The 25,079-nt window shown below is 38.2% G+C and overlaps 2 protein-coding genes across 4 annotated transcripts in view; both read left to right on the forward strand.

The window, feature by feature from the left end:
- LOC106092501 (dual specificity tyrosine-phosphorylation-regulated kinase 2) overlaps positions 1-25,079 on the forward strand; it is a 272,286-nt gene that overhangs the window by 112,889 nt on the left and 134,318 nt on the right. The window lies entirely within an intron of this gene.
- On the forward strand, positions 8,600-11,448 carry LOC131996423 (uncharacterized). Of its 3 annotated transcripts, none has more exons than XM_059366110.1 (3): positions 8,600-9,438; positions 9,538-11,147; positions 11,224-11,448. In XM_059366110.1, exons 2-3 carry the CDS (start codon positions 9,584-9,586, stop codon positions 11,442-11,444), a joined length of 1,785 nt encoding a protein of 594 aa, XP_059222093.1. In that variant the 5' UTR covers positions 8,600-9,438; positions 9,538-9,583; the 3' UTR covers positions 11,445-11,448. The 3 variants fall into 3 exon arrangements, with proteins under 3 accessions (XP_059222093.1, XP_059222094.1, XP_059222092.1); XM_059366111.1 differs by having other exon boundaries at positions 8,600-8,657; XM_059366109.1 differs by having other exon boundaries at positions 8,600-11,147.

Consider the following 25,079-nt stretch of genomic DNA (forward strand, 5'->3'; position numbering starts at 1 on the left):
CATTATGGTCCGAGTCGAACCATTATTTGATATAGCTCCTATAGCATAGAAATTCTTTTCTTTTCTTCTTTACTTTTCTTTTGTTTGTCTAAAAAGAGACACCGGGAAAAGAACTCGACAAATGCGATTCATGGTGGAAAATATATAAGATTCGGCCCGACCGAACTTAGCACGCTTTTACTTGTTATACCCACCACCGTAGGAAAGTGGGTCCGGTAAATTGTCTGAAGCCCTTAAAAATCCTATTTATTACCCGATTTCGCTAAAATTTGTGAGTGGGTAGTTTTAGGTCTCACGATATTTGTCCCAGATATGGTTCGGATCTGACTATATTTAGATATAGCTACCATACAGACTGCAGACTACAGGCTCTAAGTAAAACCCCACGACGGGTTAGGTTTCGTACGGAAACGTACGACGTAGAACTCAATGTGTTAAAAATTTCGTTAAGAATTTGGAAAGTTCCCTTAAAAAATTAGGTAATTTTACCTCTAAGTTTTCGAATTTTATCCTTTGATCTTTGGAAAGTTTTCCTTAAGATTTTTAATTATTTTTCCTAAAATATGGGAAAATTTTCCTCAAAATTTTGGAAATTTTTCTCATAAGTTTAAGAAATTTTTTTCTCAAAATTTTGCAAACGTTTTACATAAAATTTTGAGTTTTTTATTGGTAAATTTTAGAAATTTTCACTAAAAAAACTTGAAATTCTTCCTTAAATTTTAAAAAATTCTTCCCTAAAATTTAAGAAATTTTTTCTTTATATAATGGAATTTTTACTTCAAATTTGGTAAACATTTCTTAGAATTTTGTATATTTCTTTAAAGTTTTGAAATTTTTTTTAAATTTTAAAATTGTTTATTATTATGTTGGAAAGGTTTCCTAAAAATTTTGGAAATTTTTCCTTAAAATTTTGGAGATTTTTCAAAATTTTCCTTAAAATTTTTGAATATTTTCCTTAAAATGTTGTTAATTTATCCTTAAAATTTGGGTAATTTTTCCTTAATATTTTATTGTATATTTCTTTAAAGTTTTGAAATTTTTTTTTTAAATTTTAAAATTGTTTATTATTATGTTGGAAAGATTTCCTAAAAATTTTGGAAATTTTTCCTTAAAATTTTGGAGATTTTTCAAAATTTTCCTTAAAATTTTTGAATATTTTCCTTAAAATGTTGTTAATTTATCCTTAAAATTTGGGTAATTTTTCCTTAATATTTTTTTAATTATTCCTTAAAATTTGATTAATATTTCCTTGAAATTCTTTTAATTTTTCTTAAAATTTGGTTAATTTTTCTTTAAAATTTTTTTAATTTTTCCTTAAAATGTTGTTAATTTATCCTTAAAATTTGGTTAATTTTTCCTTAAAATTTTGTAAATTTTTCCTTAAAACTTTGTGAATTTTTCCTTAAAATTTTGTTAATTTTCCCTTACAATTTATTACATTTTCCTTAAAATTTGGTTCAATTTTCCTTAAAACTTTGTGAATTTCTCCTTAAAATGTTGCTAATTTTTTTTCCTAACATTTTGTTAATTTTTCCTTAAAAATTTGTTAATTTTTCTTTAAAAATTTGTTAATTTTCCTTAGCATTTAGTTAATTTTTCCTTAAAATTTTGTTAATTTTTCCTTAAAACTATGTGAATTTTTCCTTAAATTTATGTTAATTTTCCCTTAAAACTTTGTGAGTTTTTCCTTAAAATGTAGCTAATTTTTTTCCTAACATTTTGTTAATTTTTCCTTAAAATTTGTTAATTTTCCTTAAAATTTTGCTAATTTTTCCTTACAATTTTATTAATTTTTCCTTAAAAATTTGTTAATTTTCCCTTTTTTTTGTTAATTTTTTTCTTTAAATTTTAGCAAATTATTGAATACTCATTGTCTCACTTTTGCATTTAAGCAAAATTTTCCTCAATATCAGTAAAAGTAAAATTTTCCCTTTAATATTTTGATATTTTCAATTTTATTTGAAAATTAGTTTTGAAAAATCGTTTATTCTCGATAATTCGACAAAACTATTATTTAAGAATTTAATTGTCGCCTTTGCATTAAAGAAAATTTTTTCTTAATACAAGTAACAGCTCTTTCATCAAAGGAAATTTGTACTTAAAAAGTTGAAAAAAAAAAAATACTTAAACTTAAGTTATGACAAAAATTTCTAAGGTTTGGGCGAAAATACGAAAAAGCTTATGTATGGTCTACTTATTATTTCCCTTTTGCACTTAACATAAAATTTTCCTTATATTAAGTACAAATTTGATGAACTTTGTTCTTAAAAATTATGCAAGTTCTAGTTTAATTAAGTTCGATGTATCTTTAAAATTAGTAAACAAAACTTCATGGTTGTATTGCAATTCCTCCTGTTTATATGGGAAGGTTCATTATTTGGGAGTTGCATTTCTCAATTTTGCTTTTAAGAAAAATTTTCTTAACAAATCTTTCGAAAAAGAATCTTTTTGCATAGAAAGTTAGAAACAATTTTAAAATTTAGTTTAACAAATTTTTAAAATTGGGAAAAAAGCAAAATCACTTTTATTTGAGGATTTTTTGGATTTAAGAAAAATGTCTTAAATACAAGTAAAACCTACTTCACCAAAGGAAATTTTTCCTTAAAAAGTTTAACAAAATCTTTAAGTTTAGTAAAATTAATCTTAAGTAGAGGGGATCAAACTTTTGTCTCATTATTAAAATGCCTCATTCTCCTACTTTTGCACCACCCTTTTTCCGCCTTACTTGTGTGAATGTCTTTAAGCATTAGATTTCTTAGCTATACAGCTGCGTTTACTTTTTTTTCATTCTCATTTTTTTATGCAAATCTAAATCTAAACCAAGATTTCCTCAAACAGCCCCTTGCAAACTCTTGGTGCCACCATCAGAGATATATAACTTTAGTATGACATAGAAATAGAAAGAAAAAAGTTTGAACATCAAGATGTATGGGAGGAACTACCCCAGACCAACAGACAGACAGACAGTCAAGGCGGCAGATGGAAACAGCACACCAGCATTTACATTTGACTAAAAAGCTCTTTATCTGGTTCTGTTGCTATTGTTGATTCATTTTTTCTTTATTGTACGTATGCTTCGTTGTCTTAATCGCGATATCATTTGCAGCGTTTTGCAAATGTTTAAATTTAGGTGTGATAATTTTGTTGTTGTATAGTTTTGTTGCTTCACTTACTGGCTGACTGACTGACTGAATGAGTGGCAATCAGTGTTTGTTGGTGAAACTAAACGAAAAACCAATGCACCTTTGTTGCCATTACAAAATCATGTTGCGAAAAAAATTCGCCTTCGCTTCTTTTTCATGTCTTGAGCAGTCTTGGTGCAATTGTCTCGCTAACAACCAGCGACAACGGAAATTGTTTTGAGCAAAATGGCCCGGGTATCAATAAACACCATTGCCAAAGTTGTAAATATCAGAGCTCATTCATCGTTTGCCCCCATCAGGATGGGCCTGACGTTCGGTCACACTTAACCAAATGTAACCCACTTTTCTTATCTTGTTCCTCGCTTAGGGTATGTTGGTGTTGCGGCATTTTGTTAAATAATACAAAAAAAAAAAGAATATTTAAAACAAAAGAAGCCCCGAGCAGAGTAATTCAAAATCGTTTACTGACATTTGGCGATAAACTTAATGCGGTAGTTTGCCATACTCAGAGATAACCTGGGGGACTTGGTATCAACTAAAGTTTTTTTGCATGGTTATTGATATGTATTAACATATAAGGCGTGGAATAAAAAATAAATTTTGCCAATGGCTAAGGCAGAGGAAGACAAAAAGTGTACGTCAAAATACTCTATTAATTAGAAGAAATAGTTATAAAGGATTTCCAGATGTAAAGAAGATCTCTGGGCTTGCAAAAAACCTATAACCATCTACGTTGTTGCTGTGTAGTTGGCAAATGAACTAGTTCAATTGAAAAAGTAACTGAAATGTACGAACTGAACTGGCTTTTTTCCATTGACCACCTCAACTCCGTTCAAAAATTCATAATTTCCATAATTAAGCCTCAACTTTGAAACCTCTAAAGGGACGTTGCTCTATAATTCTCCCATACACAATGTCATCATTGTTTACAAACTCCCACTTCCCAAAAAACAGATAAGAATGCGTTGCAATCTAACATCTCAAGACAGTGTGCATTTTTTCGCCTCCTCCCTTTGATAAAAGCCATTACAAAGCCCATACATAATAGGCCATACAACTTCCTGCATGATTTATGAGGGTGAAATGATCTTTGAAAACAACAATGCCAACTGCGAATAGACAAAGGCGAAGACGAAAAAGAACATTGACATTGGGGCATGTGGTATGATGGCACTTCCTCAAACATATTATCCAAGTGAAAACCCTCTGCATGGGCCACCACCACCAACCCATAACTCAGTCAGTTGGTCTGCCCTCCATTGTGGCCACAAACTGCCTTTGGTCTTTGATCGACCAACACACAACTGACAAACATTTGCCTTAACAATGGACTCGCATTCACTCATGCAACATTTGGAGTTATTGACATTATGCTAGAATAAGAAAGGGTTGTTCGGAGGGGGGGGGAAGGGCGCCCAAAGGGAATGTTGACTTGTTCTGATGCACTCAAGTGCGCAACTCATTCCCCTTTTTGTCAGTATATTGAACTTGTTTAAGGTTCAAATGCTACTCATTATAACACATTTGCACACATATCTAAAAGAGGCACTACAAAGAGATTGTGGAAGAAAGGGCTCCCCTGCAAATGCATGCAACATTGGAAATGGCAGAAGCTCCAATGAAATGTTGGGTGTTGCTTTTCCGGCTGGTTAGTAGTTGAAGACAGTGGGGTAGGTAAGGGGGAAGAAATTTGATAAGAAAAGAAATTTGCAAAAAATTAAAAAAAAAATCAAATAAAAAACCCATAGAGAAAGACAAAAGTCGATCAGAAAATTTCCTACACCTACTCTGTAAGTACCAATTGGGAGCTTCATCTAATTCTAAACCAATTGTGATAGGCCTCGGAGGAGGTTTTCAGATGAGTTGTAGTATTCGTATCAAATTTTGAGCAAATATGTTCAAAATGTCAAAACTACGGCTCTATAAGCCATGTATATATGAATGTGGGCCCGCCCCGCTGCGCCTTCTTAACTCTCTAATATCTTTTTAGGGTGGGAACATTTTGCCCTGAATGCGGATATCGAATTCTTGCCATTGCAGCCTATGACGCTGAACACGTTCTAATCCTGGCGAGAATATCGGACAAAGCGGTATTTATTCCCTCTTAATCTTGGCGACATTTGAATGGCACCTCAGACATTTCGACTCAAATATGGATATCAAATTCTTGCAGCACTTCCAAATCCCTTTAATTTGAGTCCCATATTGCCATGGCCGGTAAATATGAACCGTTTGGAGGGTGTTTTTGTGGCAGGGGCGGCCACCGGCACTTTGCACTGAAAATAGATATGAAATTCGTTCTTTGTTGCCAACGGAAATGAAGTTCAGTTTAGGGGGTGCTTTAGGGCGTACCCCAAAAAACTTGGCTCAAAAATTCGTTTTCTACTCTGAAATACCTTTCATTTGAGTCCCATATTGTCATAATGGGTCAAATAAACCATTTAACGTATCTTTAGGAGAAAAAGCGCCACCTAGACTAGAACACAAATTTTAATATCATATTCATAATCTACTCCCTAATAACTTTCATTTGAGTCCCATATAGCCATGGTCGGCTAATATGCCCATTTACCCCCAAATGGGGATGGACGGCCATATTTGTAATCTACTGTCTAATACTTTTCATTTGAGTCCCATATTGTCATGAACTTCGATTATAATCTGTTTAGAAAAGATTTGTGGTTGGGGGGGGGGGGGACCTAGGACCCAAATTTTAATACCATATTCGTATTCTACTCTTCAATACCTTTCATTTGATACCTATATTGTCCCGATGGGTCCACTTTTGATTTTGGGTTGTGTTTTTGGCATAATGGAGAGGGTCCGTCCCCCTTCCGATACCGAAAACTTACAGTACCTTTGTTTCCTTCCACACCAAAAAAAAAAAAATTCGAGAAAAACAATTCTGCCGCTTTTCAGTCTATATGGAACAAACAAACCGAGTCCCATATATCCATAATTGGCTAATGTGCCCATATTGGGCGTTTTTGAGGGGGTGGGGTGACCCCCAATACTTCGACATGAATTTGTATGCCAGATTCGTTATCTATTCCCGCAAACTTTTCATTTGATGCCCATATTGTCCTTATTGGTCCACTTTTGATTGTGGGTGGGGTTTTTGGGGTAGCGGTGGAGTGTCCGCCCCCTTGCGTTATCAATAAATTATAAAGCCTATTCCTACTTCCTGACGATATTCGTAATCTACTCCCGAATACCTTTCAATTGAGTCCCATGTTGTCATGCTCGTCAAATAAACCTATTTTAAGGGGCTTTGGTGCTGGGGCGGTCCCCCAGGTACTTGGACCCAACTTTTATTATGAAATTCGTACTCCACTCTTGAATTCCTTTCATTTGAATTCCATATTGTCCCGATCGGTCCAATTTTACATTTGGGTAATACTTTTGGGGTAAGGGGGAGGGTCCGTCCCCCTCCCGATATCAAAAAATTATATAGCCTGTGTTTCCTTCCAGACCAACCTACACAATCTGTGAAAATTCCAAGGTAATCGATTCAGCCGTTTTTGAGTTTATACGGTGCAAACAAACCGAGTTCCATATATCCGTGATTGGCTTATGTGCCCATTTTGGGCGTTTTTGAGGGGGAGGGGTGACCTCCTATACTTCGACATGAATTTGTACGCCAGATTCGTTATCTATTCCCGCAAACTTTTCATTTGATGCCCATATTGTCATTATTGGTCCACTTTTGATTGTGGGTGGTGTTTTTGGGGTAGCGGTGGAGAGTGCGTCCCTTTCCCTTATTAATAAATTAACAAAGCATATTCCTACTTCCTGACGATATTCGCAATCTACTCCCGAATACCTTTCAATTGAGTCCCATGTTAAACCTATTTTAAGGGGTTTTGGTGCTGGGGCGGCCCCTCAGGTACTTGGACCCAACTTTTATTATGAAATTCGTAGTCTACTCTTGAATACATTTCATTTGAATCCCATATTGTCCCGATAGGTCCACTTTTACTTTTGGGTAATGTTTTTGGGGTAATGGGGACGGTCCGTCCCCCTCCCGGTATCAAAAAATTATATAGCCTGTGTTTCATTCCTGACCAACCTACACAATCTGTGAAAATTCCAAGGTAATCGATTCAGCCGTTTTTCAGTCTATATGGAACAAACAAACCGAGTCCCACATATCCGTGATTGGCTAATGTACCCATTTTCTACATGAATTTGTATGCCAGATTCGTTATCTTCTACCGCAAACTTTTCATTTGATACCCATATTGTCCTTATCGGTCCACTTTTGATTTTGGGTAGTGTTTTTGGGGTAGCGGTGGAGGGGGGTTTTGGTGCTGGGGCGGCCCCTCAGGTACTTGGACCCAACTTTTATTATGGAATTCGTAGTCTACTCTTGAATACCTTTCATTGGAATCTCATATTGTCCCGATCGGTCCACTTTAACTTTTGGGTAATACTTTTAGGGTAAGGGGGAGGGTCCGTCCCCCTCCCGATATCAAAAAATTATATAGCCTGTGTTTCCTTCCAGACCAACCTACACAATTTGTGAAAATTCCAAGGTAATCGGTTCTGCCGTTTTTGAACAAACGAACACAAATTGAATTTTAAATATAAGATGACAGAACATTTGTCCCATTAGCCGAATGTATTGGGTTGCCCAAAAAGTAATTGCGGATTTTTGATATAGTCGGCGTTGACAAATTTTTTCACAGCTTGTGACTCTGTAATTGCATTCTTTCTTCTGTCAGTCATCAGCTGTTACTTTTAGCTTGCTTTAGAAAAAAAGTGTAAAAAGGTATATTTGATTAAAGTTCATTCTAAGTTTTATTAAAAAAGCATTTACTTTCTTTTAAAAAATCCGCAATTACTTTTTGGGCAACCCATAGAATAGCGTTCCAGGCGCTTCGACCTTCTGCGCTACTTCTAAAATCTCTAACACCAAATTTCGAGGTGTCTCCCACCATTTGATATTTCCATAGGATTATTGGTTGTACCGGTTTGCGTGTACCACACTGATGGCCTACAAAAGAGTTCCTTGCTGGAGCTTCTTCATCCATTCTGCCAAGATGACCTAGCCAACGCAACCGTCGTATTTTCAAACGTATAACGTCATACCGCTCGTGATTCATACAACGCCTATATTCTCCATTAACTCAAACTGATCCATTTTCTTCTTCCTCTATTATATAAAAATTAAATTGTTGCGCTTTGTTTGTTTGTTTGTTCCGTATAAACCTAAAATCGGCTGAACCGATTTTCATGAAATTTTCACAGGTGGTAGAGTGTGAGGCTCCGGTGAAAGAAGGGGACTACATCATTTGATATCTGAAGGGTGGGCGGACCCTTGTCCTTACCCCAATTTACAAAAACGTCAGATCTCAGAGATGGGTGCACCGATTTAAGCGAAATTTTGTACGCCACCCCATAGTACCCGAATTAACACGAAATCGGTCAACTAACCGGGGGGGACGCCCCACATTGGTTCAAGAGTGGCCGAAATTCATTTTTTTCATGTTCGCCGATTTGGATAATTTTTTGGTATTTTGTTGTCAGATAGTTGAATATTATGATTCCGTAATATTAGGCTGATATATTTAGTATTTCTTTGGACAGACACGCTCCAAGTTCATATATGTTCGCTTGTTTAAAATGGCATGCAAATTTACTGTATATTCAATCTTTTGGTACAATCACAGTAAACTTATCATTTGACTTTGTTGTATATTTTCGTAAATGGCAATTGTCATAGATGAGATTTGCATTAAAAAAAGTTGGAAAAAGTGCCACATAAAAAATTTCGTAGAACAAAATATAAACAACATCAAAATTTCAATGTTCATCAACTTCAGTGGACTGCATGTTTTTAGCGCTGTGGAGCGCTGTTTAACGAAAGACGTCAAATTACAGCTTGAAGTCTCAGCTAAAAGCTAAAAAAAAATTCAGCTGCTCATACCTGCTCCTTTCCAAAAGAAACAGTAAAAACTATAAAGTGATAAAGTAAGAAAACGTGAATTTTCGTTCATGCTTGTTGTTGTTGTTGCCATAATTCTTTACTGTTAACAACAATAGAAGATCAAGCGATAGACTATTAGGTGCTGTGTTATCATTCATTTATTATGTTGTTGCATGCAATAACAACTACACATTATGTCTTGCTCTCTTTATTGCACAAAATCTTTTCCGTTAGAGCTTAATAAGTAATACATTAAGTACCAACAACAATATACAGTTTCTGATTTAAATTTCTGCTTTTGGGTATACATTTCTAATATTATTGATATGCTAATTGACATTACATTGGCAAGTGCAGTGATAAGAGGTGTGTTTTTAAGTGATATCAAGATTTAATTTTATTAATTATGGAAAATGTAACAATTTCTTATTTAAATATTTGCGAAATATTAATTGATAACAACAGTGATATTGATGTTACTGTCGAAGTCATTGCAAATAGCAATGAAGGAATGACTGCTGAGGATGTTGAAGTCTTTACTGGATTTTTGAAAAAAAACTTTTTTACAAAGTTCAAAGATAGATGGCAAAAAGCAAGACGCATAAAAACCAGATTTCTTGATCTTAATGAAAATTGGCTGAAAAATGTCTACAAAGTGTGCAAATATACCGCAAACAATGAAGCACCAAGCTGTTCAAATATGGTTAAACGTGGACGTCCAGCAAAAGCCTTCGAGGATTGCCAACCGCGAACAAAGAGGACAAAGGTACAAGATTTTTGTGAAAACACCTCAATGGTGTTGATATCGTCTGCCGCAAAAAAAAGTGAGTGTTTAGACAAATCCATTAAGGCGTTCACCCCGGAGAAGGCACTTGGGCTGATACTTGATGCTTCGTTGTCAAAGCATCAATATGAGGTTTTGCGCAGTTCAGCTAGAGAAATTGGATTCGACATTTACCCATCCTACCATCAGGTACTGGAAGCAAAAAAAAAATGCTATCCTGCAAATGTTCAGGTGCAAGAAAGTTGTAGCAAAGTTTCTCTACAACAGTTATTAGATCATACAGTAACCAGGATTTTGATGACAAAAACCGAGAATGAGGTGACAGAACTCCCCAACGAACTGCAAATGTTCTCAAAATGGGGCTGTGACGGAAGTTCGGGACACAGTGAATACCATCAAAAATTCACAGATCCAAATGACTCCGATAAATATATGTTCTTAACGTCACTTGTTCCATTGACCCTCACAGAGCGTAATAATATGTCAACAATGTGCTGGAGAAATACAGAGCCATCATCAACTAGATTTTGCCGACCGTTAAAATTTGAATTTATACAAGAAACAGCTGAAGTTATAAATTCAGAGGTCAGTCGTGTTAATGACGAAATAAAAAATTTAAGAAATACTGTCGTTGAATTGCATAGCAGAAACTTCAATATTTCTCACACACTGAAATTAACAATGATTGATGGGAAAGTAGCTACTACGATTTCTGGAAGTTCATCTATGGCGGTTTGCTTCATATGTGGAGCAAAGCCCACAGAAATGAATAATTTAGATGCGGTGATTTTGAGGAAATGTTCGGAAGAAGCAGTTGCGTTTGGTATTTCTCCCTTGCATGCGAGAATCAAATTTATGGAGTGCATTCTGCACATTTCTTACCGTCTAAGTTTCAAAAAATGGAGAACAGATAGTTACACAAAAATTGAAATGGCGGCAAATAAAGCTGAAATTGGGAAGAGATTAAAGTTGACACTGGGCATAAATGTGGACGCGGTGAAGCAAGGTATGGGCACAACAAACGATGGCAATACGGCAAGAAGGTTTTTCGAAAATCCAGCCAAAACTGCAGACGTAATTGGAATAAAAGAAGAGTTAATACATAGATTTAAAATTATTTTGGCCGCAATAAATTGTAATGCAGCAGTCGACACTAGCAAATTTCATATATATTGCATGGATACTGCCAAGTTGTTTGTTGATCTCTATGGCTGGTACTACATGCCTGTAACTGTGCATAAGATTCTGGTGCATGGTAGCAAAATTATAGCAGAAGCTATTCTGCCAATAGGTATGTCTCTATTTAAAGGCCCTTATTCAATGATTTAATTTTCATTTTTTACATTTTAATTGATTGTTTGTATCAGGTATGCTGTCCGAAGAAGCTCAGGAAGCGAGGAATAAAGATTATAGAGCCTATAGATTACATCATTCGCGAAGAATTGGACGTGTAGCCACTAATGAAGATGTAATGCATAACCTTTTATTGTCTTCAGACCCATTTATAAATAGATTTCGCTCAAAGCTGCAAATCAAAAAATTGGAGTACGATAATGATGTTAAAAAATTATTAAAAGACTATGCTTAATTTATTTATTCATGTTTTTTCTATGGGAGGTGGCCGTAAAAGTGGGCGGATCAGGTATATATTTTCAGGAGCCCATTCTACAATTATAATAATTACTTTTTGTGAAAATTGAATTGATGCATTAAAAATTAAAAGTGGGCGGATATTTTTCAAATTTCACACAAATGATTCTGAGTGTTTAAAAATGCTATGTGCCAAAAAACAATGCCGTAGGTCAAAATTTAATTTTTACTTTGTATGGGAGGTGGGCGTAAAAGTGGGCGGATCATTTTGATTTTTCCATTTTTTCTTGATTCAAACAAAAAATGCCTATGTGCCAAGTTTCATTGTCCTTCGACAACTTCTTCTATTTTTAGCCGCTCGTTCAATGAACTTGAACCAATGTGCGCCCCATCTCAAAACCCACCCGAACGGACATGTTTACCGACTGGGACAATATGGGTATCAAATGAAAGGTATTTAAGAGTAGAGTACGAACTTGGCATAAAAATGTCACCCTTAGTGTCGGGGGGTCCCCCACCCCAAAAAACACCACCCAACATGACACTTTTACCACTTTGGGCAATATGTGTATCAAATGAGAGGTACTTAAGAGTAAAGTATGTACTTGGCATAAAAATGTCACCTTAAGAGTGTGGGGGGAGGTTCCCCACCCCCCAAAACAGCACCCAACAGTACTCTTTCACCGCTTTGGACAATATGGGTGTCAAGTGAAGGTATTTCCAAATAGAGTACAAGTCTGACATTAAAATGTATTCCTTGGTATCTGAGGGACCTTCCCACCCCTCAAAAACCCCTTAACAAGACATATTTACCGATTGGGATAATATGGATATCAAATAAAAGGTGTTTGGAAGTTGAGTACACATCTGTTATAACAATTTTGTGCAAGGTGTCTAGGGGGCCTCTCCAACCCCAAAACGGGCATGAATGTCCAAAGTCACAAAATGGGTATAAAACCAGTAAGGAAAGGCAAAAGTCGGGCAGTGCCGACTTTATAATACCCTACACCTACCCTATAGCTACAAAGTGGGATCTAATTCTGAACCAATTTTGATGGACCTCGGTGGATGTTTTCAGAAAGGTTATTAAACAATTCGAACAAAAATGTTCAAACTGTAATAACTACGGTTGATAAATGACAACATTATTGCAAACTACCCAAAATCTGGCGAACATATATATAGAGGAGTTACATCTAAATCTGAACCCGTATACCATCCTAGAGGCTACCGTATCGCAGAGGTTAGCATGTCCGCCTATGACGCAGAAAGCCTGGGTCCGAATCCTGACGAGAACTTCAGAAAATATTGTCAGCGATGGTTATTCCCTCCTAATGCTGGCGACTTTAGTGAGGTACTATGCCATGTTAATACTTCTCCCCAAAGTGGTGTCGCACTGCGGCATGCCGTTCAGATTCGGCTTTAAAAAGGACGCCCCTTATTATTGAGCTTAAAATTTAAATTGGACAGCGCTCGGTGATGTGTGAGAATTTTGTCCCAGTTCCTTAGTGGATTGTTCATGGGCAATTTTGCATTGCATGCTATAGTGGAGGGTATAAAAAACGACCCTAAGTCTGCAGATTGGTCTATAGGTAGTTATATTCAAGTGTGATATGGTGTGGCCCATATTAGGTTCAGATATGGGGTGGTCCAATCCAACTCACTGGTACAAATTTGAGCGAAATTGGGTTATAAATGCAATTTTTATCATCTTAAGACTCTGAATCCGTAGACTGGTCTATATGGCAGTTATATCCAAATATGGTCCAAACTCGACCATATTCCGTTCGGATATTGGGTGCCCTTCTGCAACTCACTATTCCGAATTGCAGATGATTTAGAACATACTTAGCTGTTGAAAGTCGTAACAGAACACATTTTGCAAAGTTTCAGCCTAATTGGATAATGATTGCTGCTTCTAGAAGCTGAAGAAGTCAAATCGAAGTAACACTTTATATGGGACCTTTATCCAAATCTACGCCGTTATGGCCAATTCCCAATTCCCAAAGACCTTCATCAATTAAAAGTATATGTGCAAAATTTCAAGCGGATATATATATGCGTTCGACCACTATATCACAGACGGTCGGACTAATGGACGGACGGACTTAGAATGTCAAGACCATCAATGATATACATACATTATGGGGTCACAGATCATTATTTCGAGATGTTACTCACGGAATGACTAGATTAGTATACCCCCACCCTATATTCAACAGAAATAATATTTGGTTGCCCAAAAAGTAATTGCGGATTTTTCATATAGTCGGCGTTGACAAATTTTTTCACAGCTTGTGACTCTGTAATTGCATTCTTTCTTCCGTCAGTTATCAGCTGTTACTTTTAGCTTGCTTTAGAAAAAAGTGTAAAAAAGGTATATTTGATTAAAGTTCATTCTAAGCTTTATTAAAAATGCATTTACTTTCTTTTAAAAAATCCGCAATTACTTTTTGGGCAACCCAATATGTTTTCTCTTGAACTCCAGGTTGTCCGAACTACATCTATTCTCCACGCCCATGCTTAAAAACCACTGCTGATTAGATGATAGACTTCTGGTTCTAGTGTGGACTATTAAAATATCTCCACTGCCGGTATGCCTGCCTGCCTGCCTGCCTGACTGCCCACTTCATGTTTTGGTTTAATGCTCCGTTTGTTCTGCTTTTTATGGCATAAAAATGCATTCATCACTTTTGATTTTTTTCGGTTGGTTTTGCTACGGTGACGATTGAAGTTTGAGGAGAATTGAGGGGGGCATTTGTTATCCCCCCATCGTTTTTTTTTTGCTTTTTGCGGTAATATTATTTTTATTGCCATTTATTGTTGTAGCTGGCAATTGTTGTTGTTTTAATCCAAAAAACTTAATATTATATAGCGTCACACTTTGTTGACTTCGATTTAAATGGTAGCCCTGTTGGTGCCCGGGTGCCTTTATGCCCTTCTACCTACCACCTACCAGCTAACTATCATGCCTCAAGTGGCAAGCATCTAAGCGAGAAGCGTGGTCTATGTCTAACTCCAGCCAGCCCAGGCACGCAGTCAGTCAGTTAGTCAGACAACCCATCCATTAAGCTTTTTGTAGCTGTGTGTTGGCTGCTGTTGCCGTTGCTTATGATGTTGATGTTCATGATGTTATTAGCTCAGTACCGTCATCTAGCAGTCTGTCCTTCCTCTAGCTGTCTCGGTAGCTGCTGCCGATTTGCGTTGATGTTAGTTTGGGTTGCCTTTTGTCTTCTGTCATTTTTTTTTCCATTTTTTTGCATTTCCATAACAATAATAAATAGGCATAAAATTAAGTTTTACAATGCATTAAAATGACAAACAGCAGATAGCAACAACCAACACCAAAAAACCGCCTTTACCACCCGCTAACAACCCACTACTCTTAGAGAAAAAAAAAAAACAATAACAATTATTTGTCTATGTTATAAAAAAAAGACGGTGTGGTAAAGTTACAAGAGCCGTTTTCTATTACACCGCCCAAACAAAGCAACAACGAGTACAAAATGCTGTTGAAGCAGCCGCTGAAAGCCAAACCAGCATGGCCAGGAAGTAATAATAACAACAACAACGTCAGCAGCAGCAGCGGCAGCGGCAGCAAATGACATGAACAATTTCAATTTTATGGCAATAAACCAAGAAACTTTATTAAATCATGTAATACATAATTAAAATGTAAAAGCTTTGTGGCCAGTAGCTGTTAACAAGGCTAAGGAGAACATTGAAAGGACTTGACATTTTTAAAGCGCAAACAATTTCATCTTTAAAGCCATACAGTTGTAAAGGCAGTAGGTTAGGTTAGGTAGGAGTGACAGTCCAGACTCACTTAGAAAATTTTAACTCCTTGGTGATACCACAGTTGCGACAGACCAAGGCCTATGGTGGGAATCGAACCTACGACCCCTGCATTGGTCATCAGAGCACTCTACCAGATTAGGTTAAGTTGAAAAGAGGTTGCAGATATTAATCAGCCCCATGCCACTATGGGCATACACCTAAGCCAGTAATCGGCTGTTTTGTGCGCTCTAAAAACTATAAAGTAACCTCTAAAAAGAAAATTTTAAGTTAGGAATTCCGAGCTACTTACAAAATCCTTAATTTCTTTCAATACCACTCCCCTAAGTTGGTTCATATCTGGTATTGTGTCTCCACCTAAGTGCTGGTATTTGTTGGACGCGAAAGCCGGGCAATGACAAAGGAAATGCTACAACGTCTCATCATCTTCCCCGCATGCCCTATACATGCTATCACTGGTCCCACCGATTTTACATAAGTGAGCTCGTAGTCCTATGTGTCCCGTGCTACTTACAAAATCCTTAATTGTTTTCAATACCACTCCCCTATGTCGGTTCATAACTGGTGTTGTGTCTCCACATAAATGCCGGTATCTGTTGGACGCGAAAGCCGGGCAATGACAAAGGAAATGCTACAACGTCTCATCAATCTTCCCCGCATGCCCTACGCATGCCATCACTTGCCGCACCGATTCTACATAAGTGAGCTCGTAGTCCTATGTGTCCTGTTATGATACCAATAGCTGATACTGACCTCCTTCTTGCTTCCTTTCAGTAATAGCCTCGTCTTTTCACGATCTGAATTCCCCCATAGGATTTTCGCCGTCCTACCGACCGTTTCGCTGTTCCACACTGTTGCATGCGCCTTAACTCGACGCAGTGACCCGAAAGGCTTCGGGTTAACCAAGTTTATTGACGGCAGTCCTCTGATTGTCACCGCCAAATTGTCTGTCCTTTCATTTCCCCTTACTCCGTTATGGCCCGGCACCGAAACGATGCGGATTTTGCCATCTTCAGAGAAGGCGTTAATCTCCTTCTTACACTGCAAGACTGTTCGTGACCTTACCGTCCTGGTTGTTATTGCCCTTATGGCAATTTTACTGTCGGTAAAGATGTTCACAGTCGACGTCCTTGTGTTAGCACCACACCACTTCAAGCATTCCGTGATTGCCCAAATCTCCGCCCGCAGGACCGTATTATGGTCGGGCAGTCTAAAATAGATCTCAGTCCCTGGGTTCTCAATGTAAACCCCCAGGCCCACTCTGTCCTCTAGCTTTGATTCGTCGGTGTAACATGATCTTCCAGATGGCAATACTAGGGTTCCGTCAATCCAAGACAATGGCGATGGCAGCAGTGCCTTGCACTCGACTTCAAGGTTCATCTCAGATATTCGATTGGAAACCTCTTCCCTTCCCTTCCTTCCGCGATGGTATGAGGTGCTCCCATCCTCAATCCATTCTCCCATCGCCTTAAGTCTCACAGACGCAGTGGCTGCTTCACACTTAATCTGTATGTCAGTGGGTCGGATATTTAGAATTGTCTCCAGTGCCCTAGTGGGCTTGGTCCTCATGGCTCCGCCTATACCAAGACATGTTCTCTGAGCCTCTTGTATGGTTCTTATGCTGCACTTTTTCTCAATAGCAGTCCACCAAATTACTGAGGCTTCAGTAAGTATTGGTCTAATCACACTCCTGTAGAGCCAGTGGACTATCCTAGGATTCAGGCCATAGACACTTTTTCCCGAATATTGATATCAAATTCGTCCATTACTCCGAAATATCGTTCATTTGAGCCCCATATTGCTATGGTCATAAATTTGTCCTCTTTGGGGATGTTTTTCGGAGGGGCGTCCCTCCAAACACTTGGCCCCACATTTGGATATCAGATTCGTATTCTACACTCAAATACCTTTTATTTAAGACCGATATTGTCATGGTGAGTAAATAAGTCCTGTTTGGGGGGTGTTTTGGGGAAGAGTTGGACCCCCAGAAATTTGGTCCTACATTTGAAGATCAGATTTGTATTCTACTTGCAAATACCTTTCATTTGAGTCCCATATTGCATATGGCCGTTAAATATGTCAGATTTAGGGCTGTTTTGGGGGTTGGAGAGGTCCCCCTCAACACTTAGCCCAACAATTGGATATCAGATTTGTTTTCTTATCCTAAATACCTTTTATTTGAGTCCCATATTGTCGTGATTGGTCTAAATATATTTGGTGGGTTTTCTGGGGTGGGGCGGCCCCCCTAGGTACCCTATCCAAAATTTGGATACCAAATTTTTATTTTTAGTCTACTTTAAGAGAACACACAAAATTTCGCCTAAATCGCACCACCCATCTCCGATATCTGGCGTTTCTGAAAATTAGGGTAAGAGGGTCCGCTCCCCCGTCAGATATCAAAAAATATAGTACCCTATTTTCACCACGCGATCATTATGCACCATCTGTGAAAATTTCATGAAAATCGGTTCAGCCATTTTTGAGCCTATAAGGAACACCCAAACAAACATACAAACAAACACAAATTGATTTTTATAACATCCACCAGAGAATGGGGGTATATTAATTTCGTCATTCTGTTTGTAACACCTCGATATATGCGTCTAAGACCCCATAAAGTATATATATTCTTGATCGTTATGTCATTTTAAGTCGATCTAGCCATGTCCGTCCGTCCGTCAGTCTGTCGAAAGCACGCTAACTTTCAAAGGAGTAAAGCCAGTCGCCAGAAATTTTGCACAAATACTTGTTATTAATGTGGTCGGTTGGAATTGTAAATGGGCCAAATTGGTCCATGTTTTGATATAACCGCCATATAAACCGATCTTGGGTCTTGTCTTCTCGAGCCTCTGGAGGGCACAATTCACATCCGATTTGACTGAATTTTTGCACGTGGTGTTTTGGTATCACTTACAACAACTGCGCTAAGTATGGTGTAAATCGGTCCATGTTTCGATATAGCTGCCATATAAACCGATCTGGGATCTTGACTTCTTGAGCCTCTAAGGGCACAATTCTCATCCGATTTGACTGAAATTTTGCCCGTAGTATTTTGGTATCACTTCCAACAACTGTGTTGAATGTTATTTAAATCAGCTCATAATCTGGTATAGCTGTTATATAAACCAATCTTGGATCTTGACTTCTTAAGCCAATAGAGCGCGCAATTCTCATCCGATTTGGCTGAAATTTTGCATGAGGTGTTCTGTTATGACTAACAACCACTGTGCCAAGCACGGTCCCAATCGGTGTATAACCTGATATAGCTCCCATATAAGCCGATCGCCCTTCAAGGGGCTCAAGAATTCAAATCGGGAGATCGTTTTATATGGGAGCTATATCAGGTTATATACCGATTCGCACCGTACTTAACACAGCCAAATCGAATAAAAATTGCGGCTTCCAGGGGCTCTAGAAGTCAAATTGGTTTATATAGCAGTTATATCTGGTTATAGACCGATTTGGACGGTAAAGGACGCAATTGCTAGAAGTCATAACAGAACATTTTGATCAAAATTTCAGCCAAATCGGACAAAAATTTCGGCTTGTAAGAGCTCAAGAAGTCAAATCGGGAGATCGGTTTATGAGGGAGCTATATCAGGTTATGAACCGATTTGGACCGTACGAGGCACAGTTGTTGGAAGTGTTAACACAACACTTCATGCAAAATTTCAACAAAATCGGACAAAAATTGCGACTTGTAAGGGCTCGGGAAGTCAAATCAGGACATCGACGTATATGGAAGCTACATCAGGTTTTAGACCGATTGGGACCGTACTTGACACAGTTGTTGAAAGTCATAACAGAACACAGAGTGCAAAGTTTCAGCCAAATCGGGAAAGAATTGCGTCAAATCGGGAAATCGGTTTATAAGGGAGCTATATCAGGTTATGAACTAATTTGGACCGTACGAGGCACAGTTGTTGAAAGTCATAACAGAACACTATGTACAAGATTTTAGCCAAATCGGACAAAAACTGATTGTAGCTTCCAGGGGCTCATGAAGTCATAACGGGAGATCGGGAGCCATATCTAAATCTGAACCGATATGGCCTATTTGCTATACCCAAAGAATATGTGCATAATTTCAAGCGGCTAGCTTTACGCTTTCAACCGCTATAGTGATTTCGACAGACGGACGGACGGATGTACGGACATGGTTAGATCGACTCAGAAGGTCTAGATGATCAAGAATATATATACCTTATGGCGTCTTAGACGAATATTTCGAGTTGTTACAAACAGAGTGACTAAATTAGTATGCCCCCACCCCATGGTGGTGGGTATAAAAACGATACGCAATCAGGGCATGTGTTCATAGGTCATGACTTCTTTGGAAACCATATTTCAAAATCTTAATTTTCCTCCATCAAAAACAAGTCAATTAAATCACTTGAAATGCATTTGCATTACATGCCCGTCATCAAAAAAAAAAAAAACGTACAAAGAAGGCAAATAAATTAGCTTAGCCTAAAAATGTTCCAAAAATTAAGGTCTCGAGTTTGCTATAGAAAATGCCAAAAAAAATCAAGAACACGAAATTCAATCAATCTAAAAACTTTGGATTTCAAACCCCTAGCCAAAAACCAGAAGTGAAAACAATCAGGCCATCTTGCATCAATCCTTTTTAAGAGAATGGCAATACCCAAAGTGATGACATTCACTTGGAAAATGTACCAAACTACTTTTGATAATGCATCAATGGCATATAAGAAAATCTGCTTTCAATTTCGTTTCTTTTTATGCTCCCAAAGAAACAAAAGCGAAATGATTTTATTGTCAATAGAATCACGAAAAAAAAAATGACAATATGACAATGAGCTACCTAAAAGAATCATGAGCACTTTCACAAAATCTACCATCAAAGACAATTTGTCATAGTCAGTGATGCTGTCAGAGAAGAAAAGAGGAATACATGAACTACAGAGGAAAACTAGTCATGAATCTCCTCACCATGGAAAACATAAAATGCTGGCAATTCATGTCTCGATGCCATGAAATCCAAAATTTCATTGCTATCAAAGCGAGACGATTTAAAAATTGCAAAAATATCGAGAAAGCAAAAAACACAAATCTGCACCAAAACATGAAAGAAAGCAACAAATGAAACAAATAAACAAAAAAATTTATTTAAGTGTTTTATTTATATACATATTTTTAATATTTTGATGCTCTTCTTCAGGCTACATTTGGATTGTTTTTCTATATGGCAAAACGTTTATGCAGGGACGCATGAATAGTTAGTTGATTGTTCATATCAATGGACTATTGAAGGTCTTTTCACCGAAAAAAAAGCTCAATGAACTTTTATACACTTGGAAAATTTTTAAATGTAAGGAAATTAAATTAGTAAATGGGCTATTTGGCGAAGAAGAAAGAGGGGTAAACGTTAATCCCTTCAAAGGGATGGGACACTTTAAAATTTTGTTCATCTGTAAAGTTTTGTAGAACTTAGGCAGCTAATGACCAAAGATTCTCCATTCAAGGAAAATCTACAGAAGCAGGATGTGATGGACCGAGTCCGCTCGAGAAACTCTATATGGCGAAAAGGAAAAGGGGCAAACTTTAATCCCTTCGAAAGGGTGGAACTCTTTAAGACTTTGTTCATCTGAAAAGTTTTGTAGAACTTTGGCAGCTAATTTCCAAGGATTTTCCATTCAAGGGAAACCTACAGAAGACGAATGGGTAATGGACCGAGTCCCCTCGAGGAACTCTGTTGCATTTGCTTGAGAGATTGGTAAAGGGTCTATTAATCGTAGAGGAAAAGAGGCAAACTTTGATCCCTTCGAAAGGGTGGAACTCTTTAAGACTTTGTTCATCTGTAAAGTTTTGTAGAACTTAGGCAGCTAATGGCGAAGGATTCTCCATTCAAGGGAAACCTACAGAAGCGGGATGGGGAAAGGACCGAGTCCGCTCGAGAAACTCTATACGGCAAAGAGGAAAAGGGGCAAACTGTGATCCCTTCAAAGGGGTGGAACTCTTTAAGACTTTGTTCATCTGAAAAGTTTTGTAGAACTTTGGCCAAGGATTTTCCATTCAAGGGAAACCTAAAGAAGCCGAATGGGGAATGGACCGAGTCCGCTCCAGAAACTCTATATGTCGAAGAGGAAAAGGGGCAAACTTTGATCCCTTCGAAAGGGTGGAATTCTTTAAGACTTTGTTCATATGAAAAGTTTTGTAGAACTTTGGCAGCTAATGGCCAAGGATTCTCCATTCATGGGTAACCTACAAAAGCCGGATGGGAAATGGAACGAGTTCGCGCGAGAAACTCTATTGCATTTTCTTGAGAGATTGGTAAAGGGTCTATTAATCGTAGAGGAAAAGGGGCAAACTTTAATCCCTTCGAAAGGGTGGAACTCTTTAAGACTTTGTTCATCTGAAAAGTTTTGTAGAACTTTGGCAGCTAATGGCCAAGGATTTTCCATTCAAGGGAAACCTACAGAAGCCGAATGGGGAATGGACCGAGTCCGCTCCAGAAACTCTACTGCATTTGCTTGAGAAATTAGTGAAAGGGCTATTAATCGTAGAGGAAAAGGGGCAAACTTTGATCCCTTCGAAAGGGTGGAACTCTTTAAGACTTTGTTCATCTGTAAAGTTTTGTAGAACTTAGGCAGCTAATGGCGAAGGATTCTCCATTCATGGGTAACCTTAAGAAGCCGGATGGGAAATGGACCGAGTCCGCTCGAGAAACTCTATACGGCGAAGAGAAAAAGGGGCAAACTTGTATCCCTTCGAAAGGGTGGAACTCTTTAAGATTTTGTTCATCTGAAAAGTTTTGTAGAACTTTGGCAGGTAATGGGCAAGGATTTTCCATTCAAGGGAAACCTACAGAAGCCGAATGGGGAATGGACCGAGTCCGCTCCAGAAACTCTACTGCACTTGCTTGAGAAATTAGTGAAAGGGCTATTAGAAGTAGAGGAAAAGGGGCAAACGTTGATCCTTTCGAAGAGGTGGGACACTTTAAAACTTTGCTAAAGCTGAAAAGTTTTGTAGAGCTTAGGCTGCTTATGACCAAGGATTCTCTATTCATGGGAAACCTGCAGATGGGGAATGGACCTAGTCCCCTCGAGAAACTATACTGCATTTGCTTGAGACATTAGCCCCTTTTACTATTAGGCGAAGAGGAAATGAGGCGAAAGTTGATCCCTTTGAACGGATGGGACACTTTAAAACTTTGTTTAAGCTGAAATTAGTAAAAGGACTTTTTGGCAAAGAGAAAGTGGGGCAAAAGTTGATCCCTTCAAGGGGGTAGGACACTTTAAAACTTTGTTCAGCTGAACAGTTTTGTACACCTTAGGCAGCTAATGGCTAAGGATTCTGGATGGTGAATGGACCGGATGGGAATGAACCAAATCCCCTCAAGAAACTCTACTGTATTAGCTTGAGACACATTTTCCGGGATGCGGTCCAGGGAAGAAGCAGAAATCGATTTGGTTATCACGGAGGATTGTGATGCGACTGATATGGCGAAAAGACTTGTTACTTATGACAGTGTCCATTGGGTGGTACACTTTTTCGGACCTTACAAGTTAACCGGGCCTAACGGCATGTGCCCGAAAATGAAGAAATGAAGATTAATTGTGTTTTTAAGGGCTTGTAAAAAATTCTAGTTGGCCCGGTGTACCTCGCCCCACCCCCAAAATTGTGTCCCAAATGGACATGTACACCAAACGGAACAATATGGGATTATAATGACAGTTTTTCATACCCACCACCGAAGGATGGTGGAGCTGTCTGTCGAAAGCACGCCAACTTTCAAAGGAGTAAAGCTAGCCGCTTGAAATTTTGGACAAATACTTTTTATTAGTGTAGGTCGGTTGGGATTGCAAATGGGCCAAATTAGTTCATGTTTTGATATAGCTGCCATATACACCGATCTTGGGTCTTGACTTCATGAGCCTCTAGAGGGCGTAATTCTCGTCTGTTTTGACTGAAATTTTTGCACGTGGTGTTCTGGTATCACTTCCAACAACCGTGCTAAGTATGGTTAAATCGGTCCATAACCTGGTATAGCTGCTATATAAATCGATCTTGGGTCTTGACTTTTTGAGCCTCTATAGGGCGCAATTCTTATCCAATTTGTCTGCAATTTTGGGCGTGATGTTCTGGTATTGCTTCCAACATCTGCGCTAAGTATGGTTCGAATCGGTTCATGTTTTCATGTAGCTGCCATATAAACCGATTTTGGGTCTTGACTTTTTGAGCCTCTAGAGGGCGCAATTATCACCCGATTTGACTGAAATTTTGCACGTAGTGTTTTGGTATCACTTCCAATAAGTATGATTTGATCATATTTAACACAAATTGGTTCATAATCTGTTATAGCTGTCATATAAACCGGTCTTGGATCTTGATTCCTTGAGCCAATAGAGCGCGCAATTCTCATACGATTTGGCTGAAATTTCGGATGAGGTGTTTTTATATGATAACCAATAACTGTGCTCAGTATGGCGCAAATCGGTACAAAACCTGATATAGTTGCCATATAAACCGTTCTAGGATCGTGACTTCTTAAGCCTCTAGAGGGCGCAATTCTCATCCGATTTGAAAGAAATTTTTTACAACGGCTTCTATCAACGTGTCAAACACACACACATACGTGTCAAATATGGTCTGAATGGATCAATAGCTTGATACAGCTCCCATATAAACCGATCTCCCGATTTTGCTTCCGAATGAACTGAAATATAACACAATAGGATATTCTTATTCAATATTCTTTGTAGCAAACAAAGAAAAAGGAGATACAGCGCATAGAACTCGACATATGCGGTCCATGGTGGAGGGTTTATAAGATTCGGCCCGGCTGAACTTAGCACGCTCTTACTTGTTTCTGATAGTCTTGCCCGGATTCAAACCCAGGCGTTCAGCGTCGTAGGCGGACATGCAAACCTCAGCGCTACGGTGGCCTCTTTCATCATTCTATAATGGAGGGTATAATTAGGTCAGCGGAGATTGTGCTGTCCAGTCTATTCCTTTGGACAGCACAATATCCGCTGACATATGTATCTACAACGATAGTCAAGTAACATTGAAGGCTTCAATTGGCACCAGTATAAAATCTAAAGGGTTGGGTCGTTGTCGAGAGGTTTTAATTTGTCTACAGAGATATCATAACCTGGCTTTATGCTGGGTTACTGGACATAAGGATCTTTTAGGAAACAATAAAGCGGACATGCTTGCGAGATCGGCTGCGAACCTGGATCTTGTGTTAATGCTGGACGTATACCCACCACTAGAAAATTTTTCATGGTTAAATCGCTGTAACAAAACAGCCGGATTTGATCAAACAAAGCTTTTGGCACTAGAACTGCGAGGCATAAATCCCTACAGGATTAAGGCGCTTGATTTTCATTCTGGTGGCGCCAAAAAGGATGTTAACGGACGGTTAGACTAGTGAAGACAATTCATCGGATGAAGCAGTGGGAAGATGAGGTATCACAATGGGCCTTAATCTGGCTAATATGAGTGTCTAGACGACTAATGTCTTGGCATCCTCCTTCGCCAATTTAACCTAATCTAACCTAGGCAGCACAGTTGTGCAGTGTCAGCCAAATACACAAGAATTGCGCCATCTAGAGGCTGAACAACACAAAGGGGATATCGGTGTATATGAAAGCTATATCAAGTTATAGACAAATTCGGTCCAAAAATATTATAGGCAATGGAGATCATAGAAAAGAAATTATCAAGCAAAATTGGATAAGAATTGGACGCTCTACAGGTTAAAAACATATATTCAGGATATAGGTTTATATGGCAGCCATAGGGTTATAGACCGTTTCGGACTGTACTTGACGTAGATGTCAGAGGCCATATAAAAAAAACACTATCTTCT

Source organism: Stomoxys calcitrans, chromosome 3 (assembly GCF_963082655.1).
Source record: "Stomoxys calcitrans chromosome 3, idStoCalc2.1, whole genome shotgun sequence".
NCBI lineage: Eukaryota > Metazoa > Arthropoda > Insecta > Diptera > Muscidae > Stomoxys > Stomoxys calcitrans.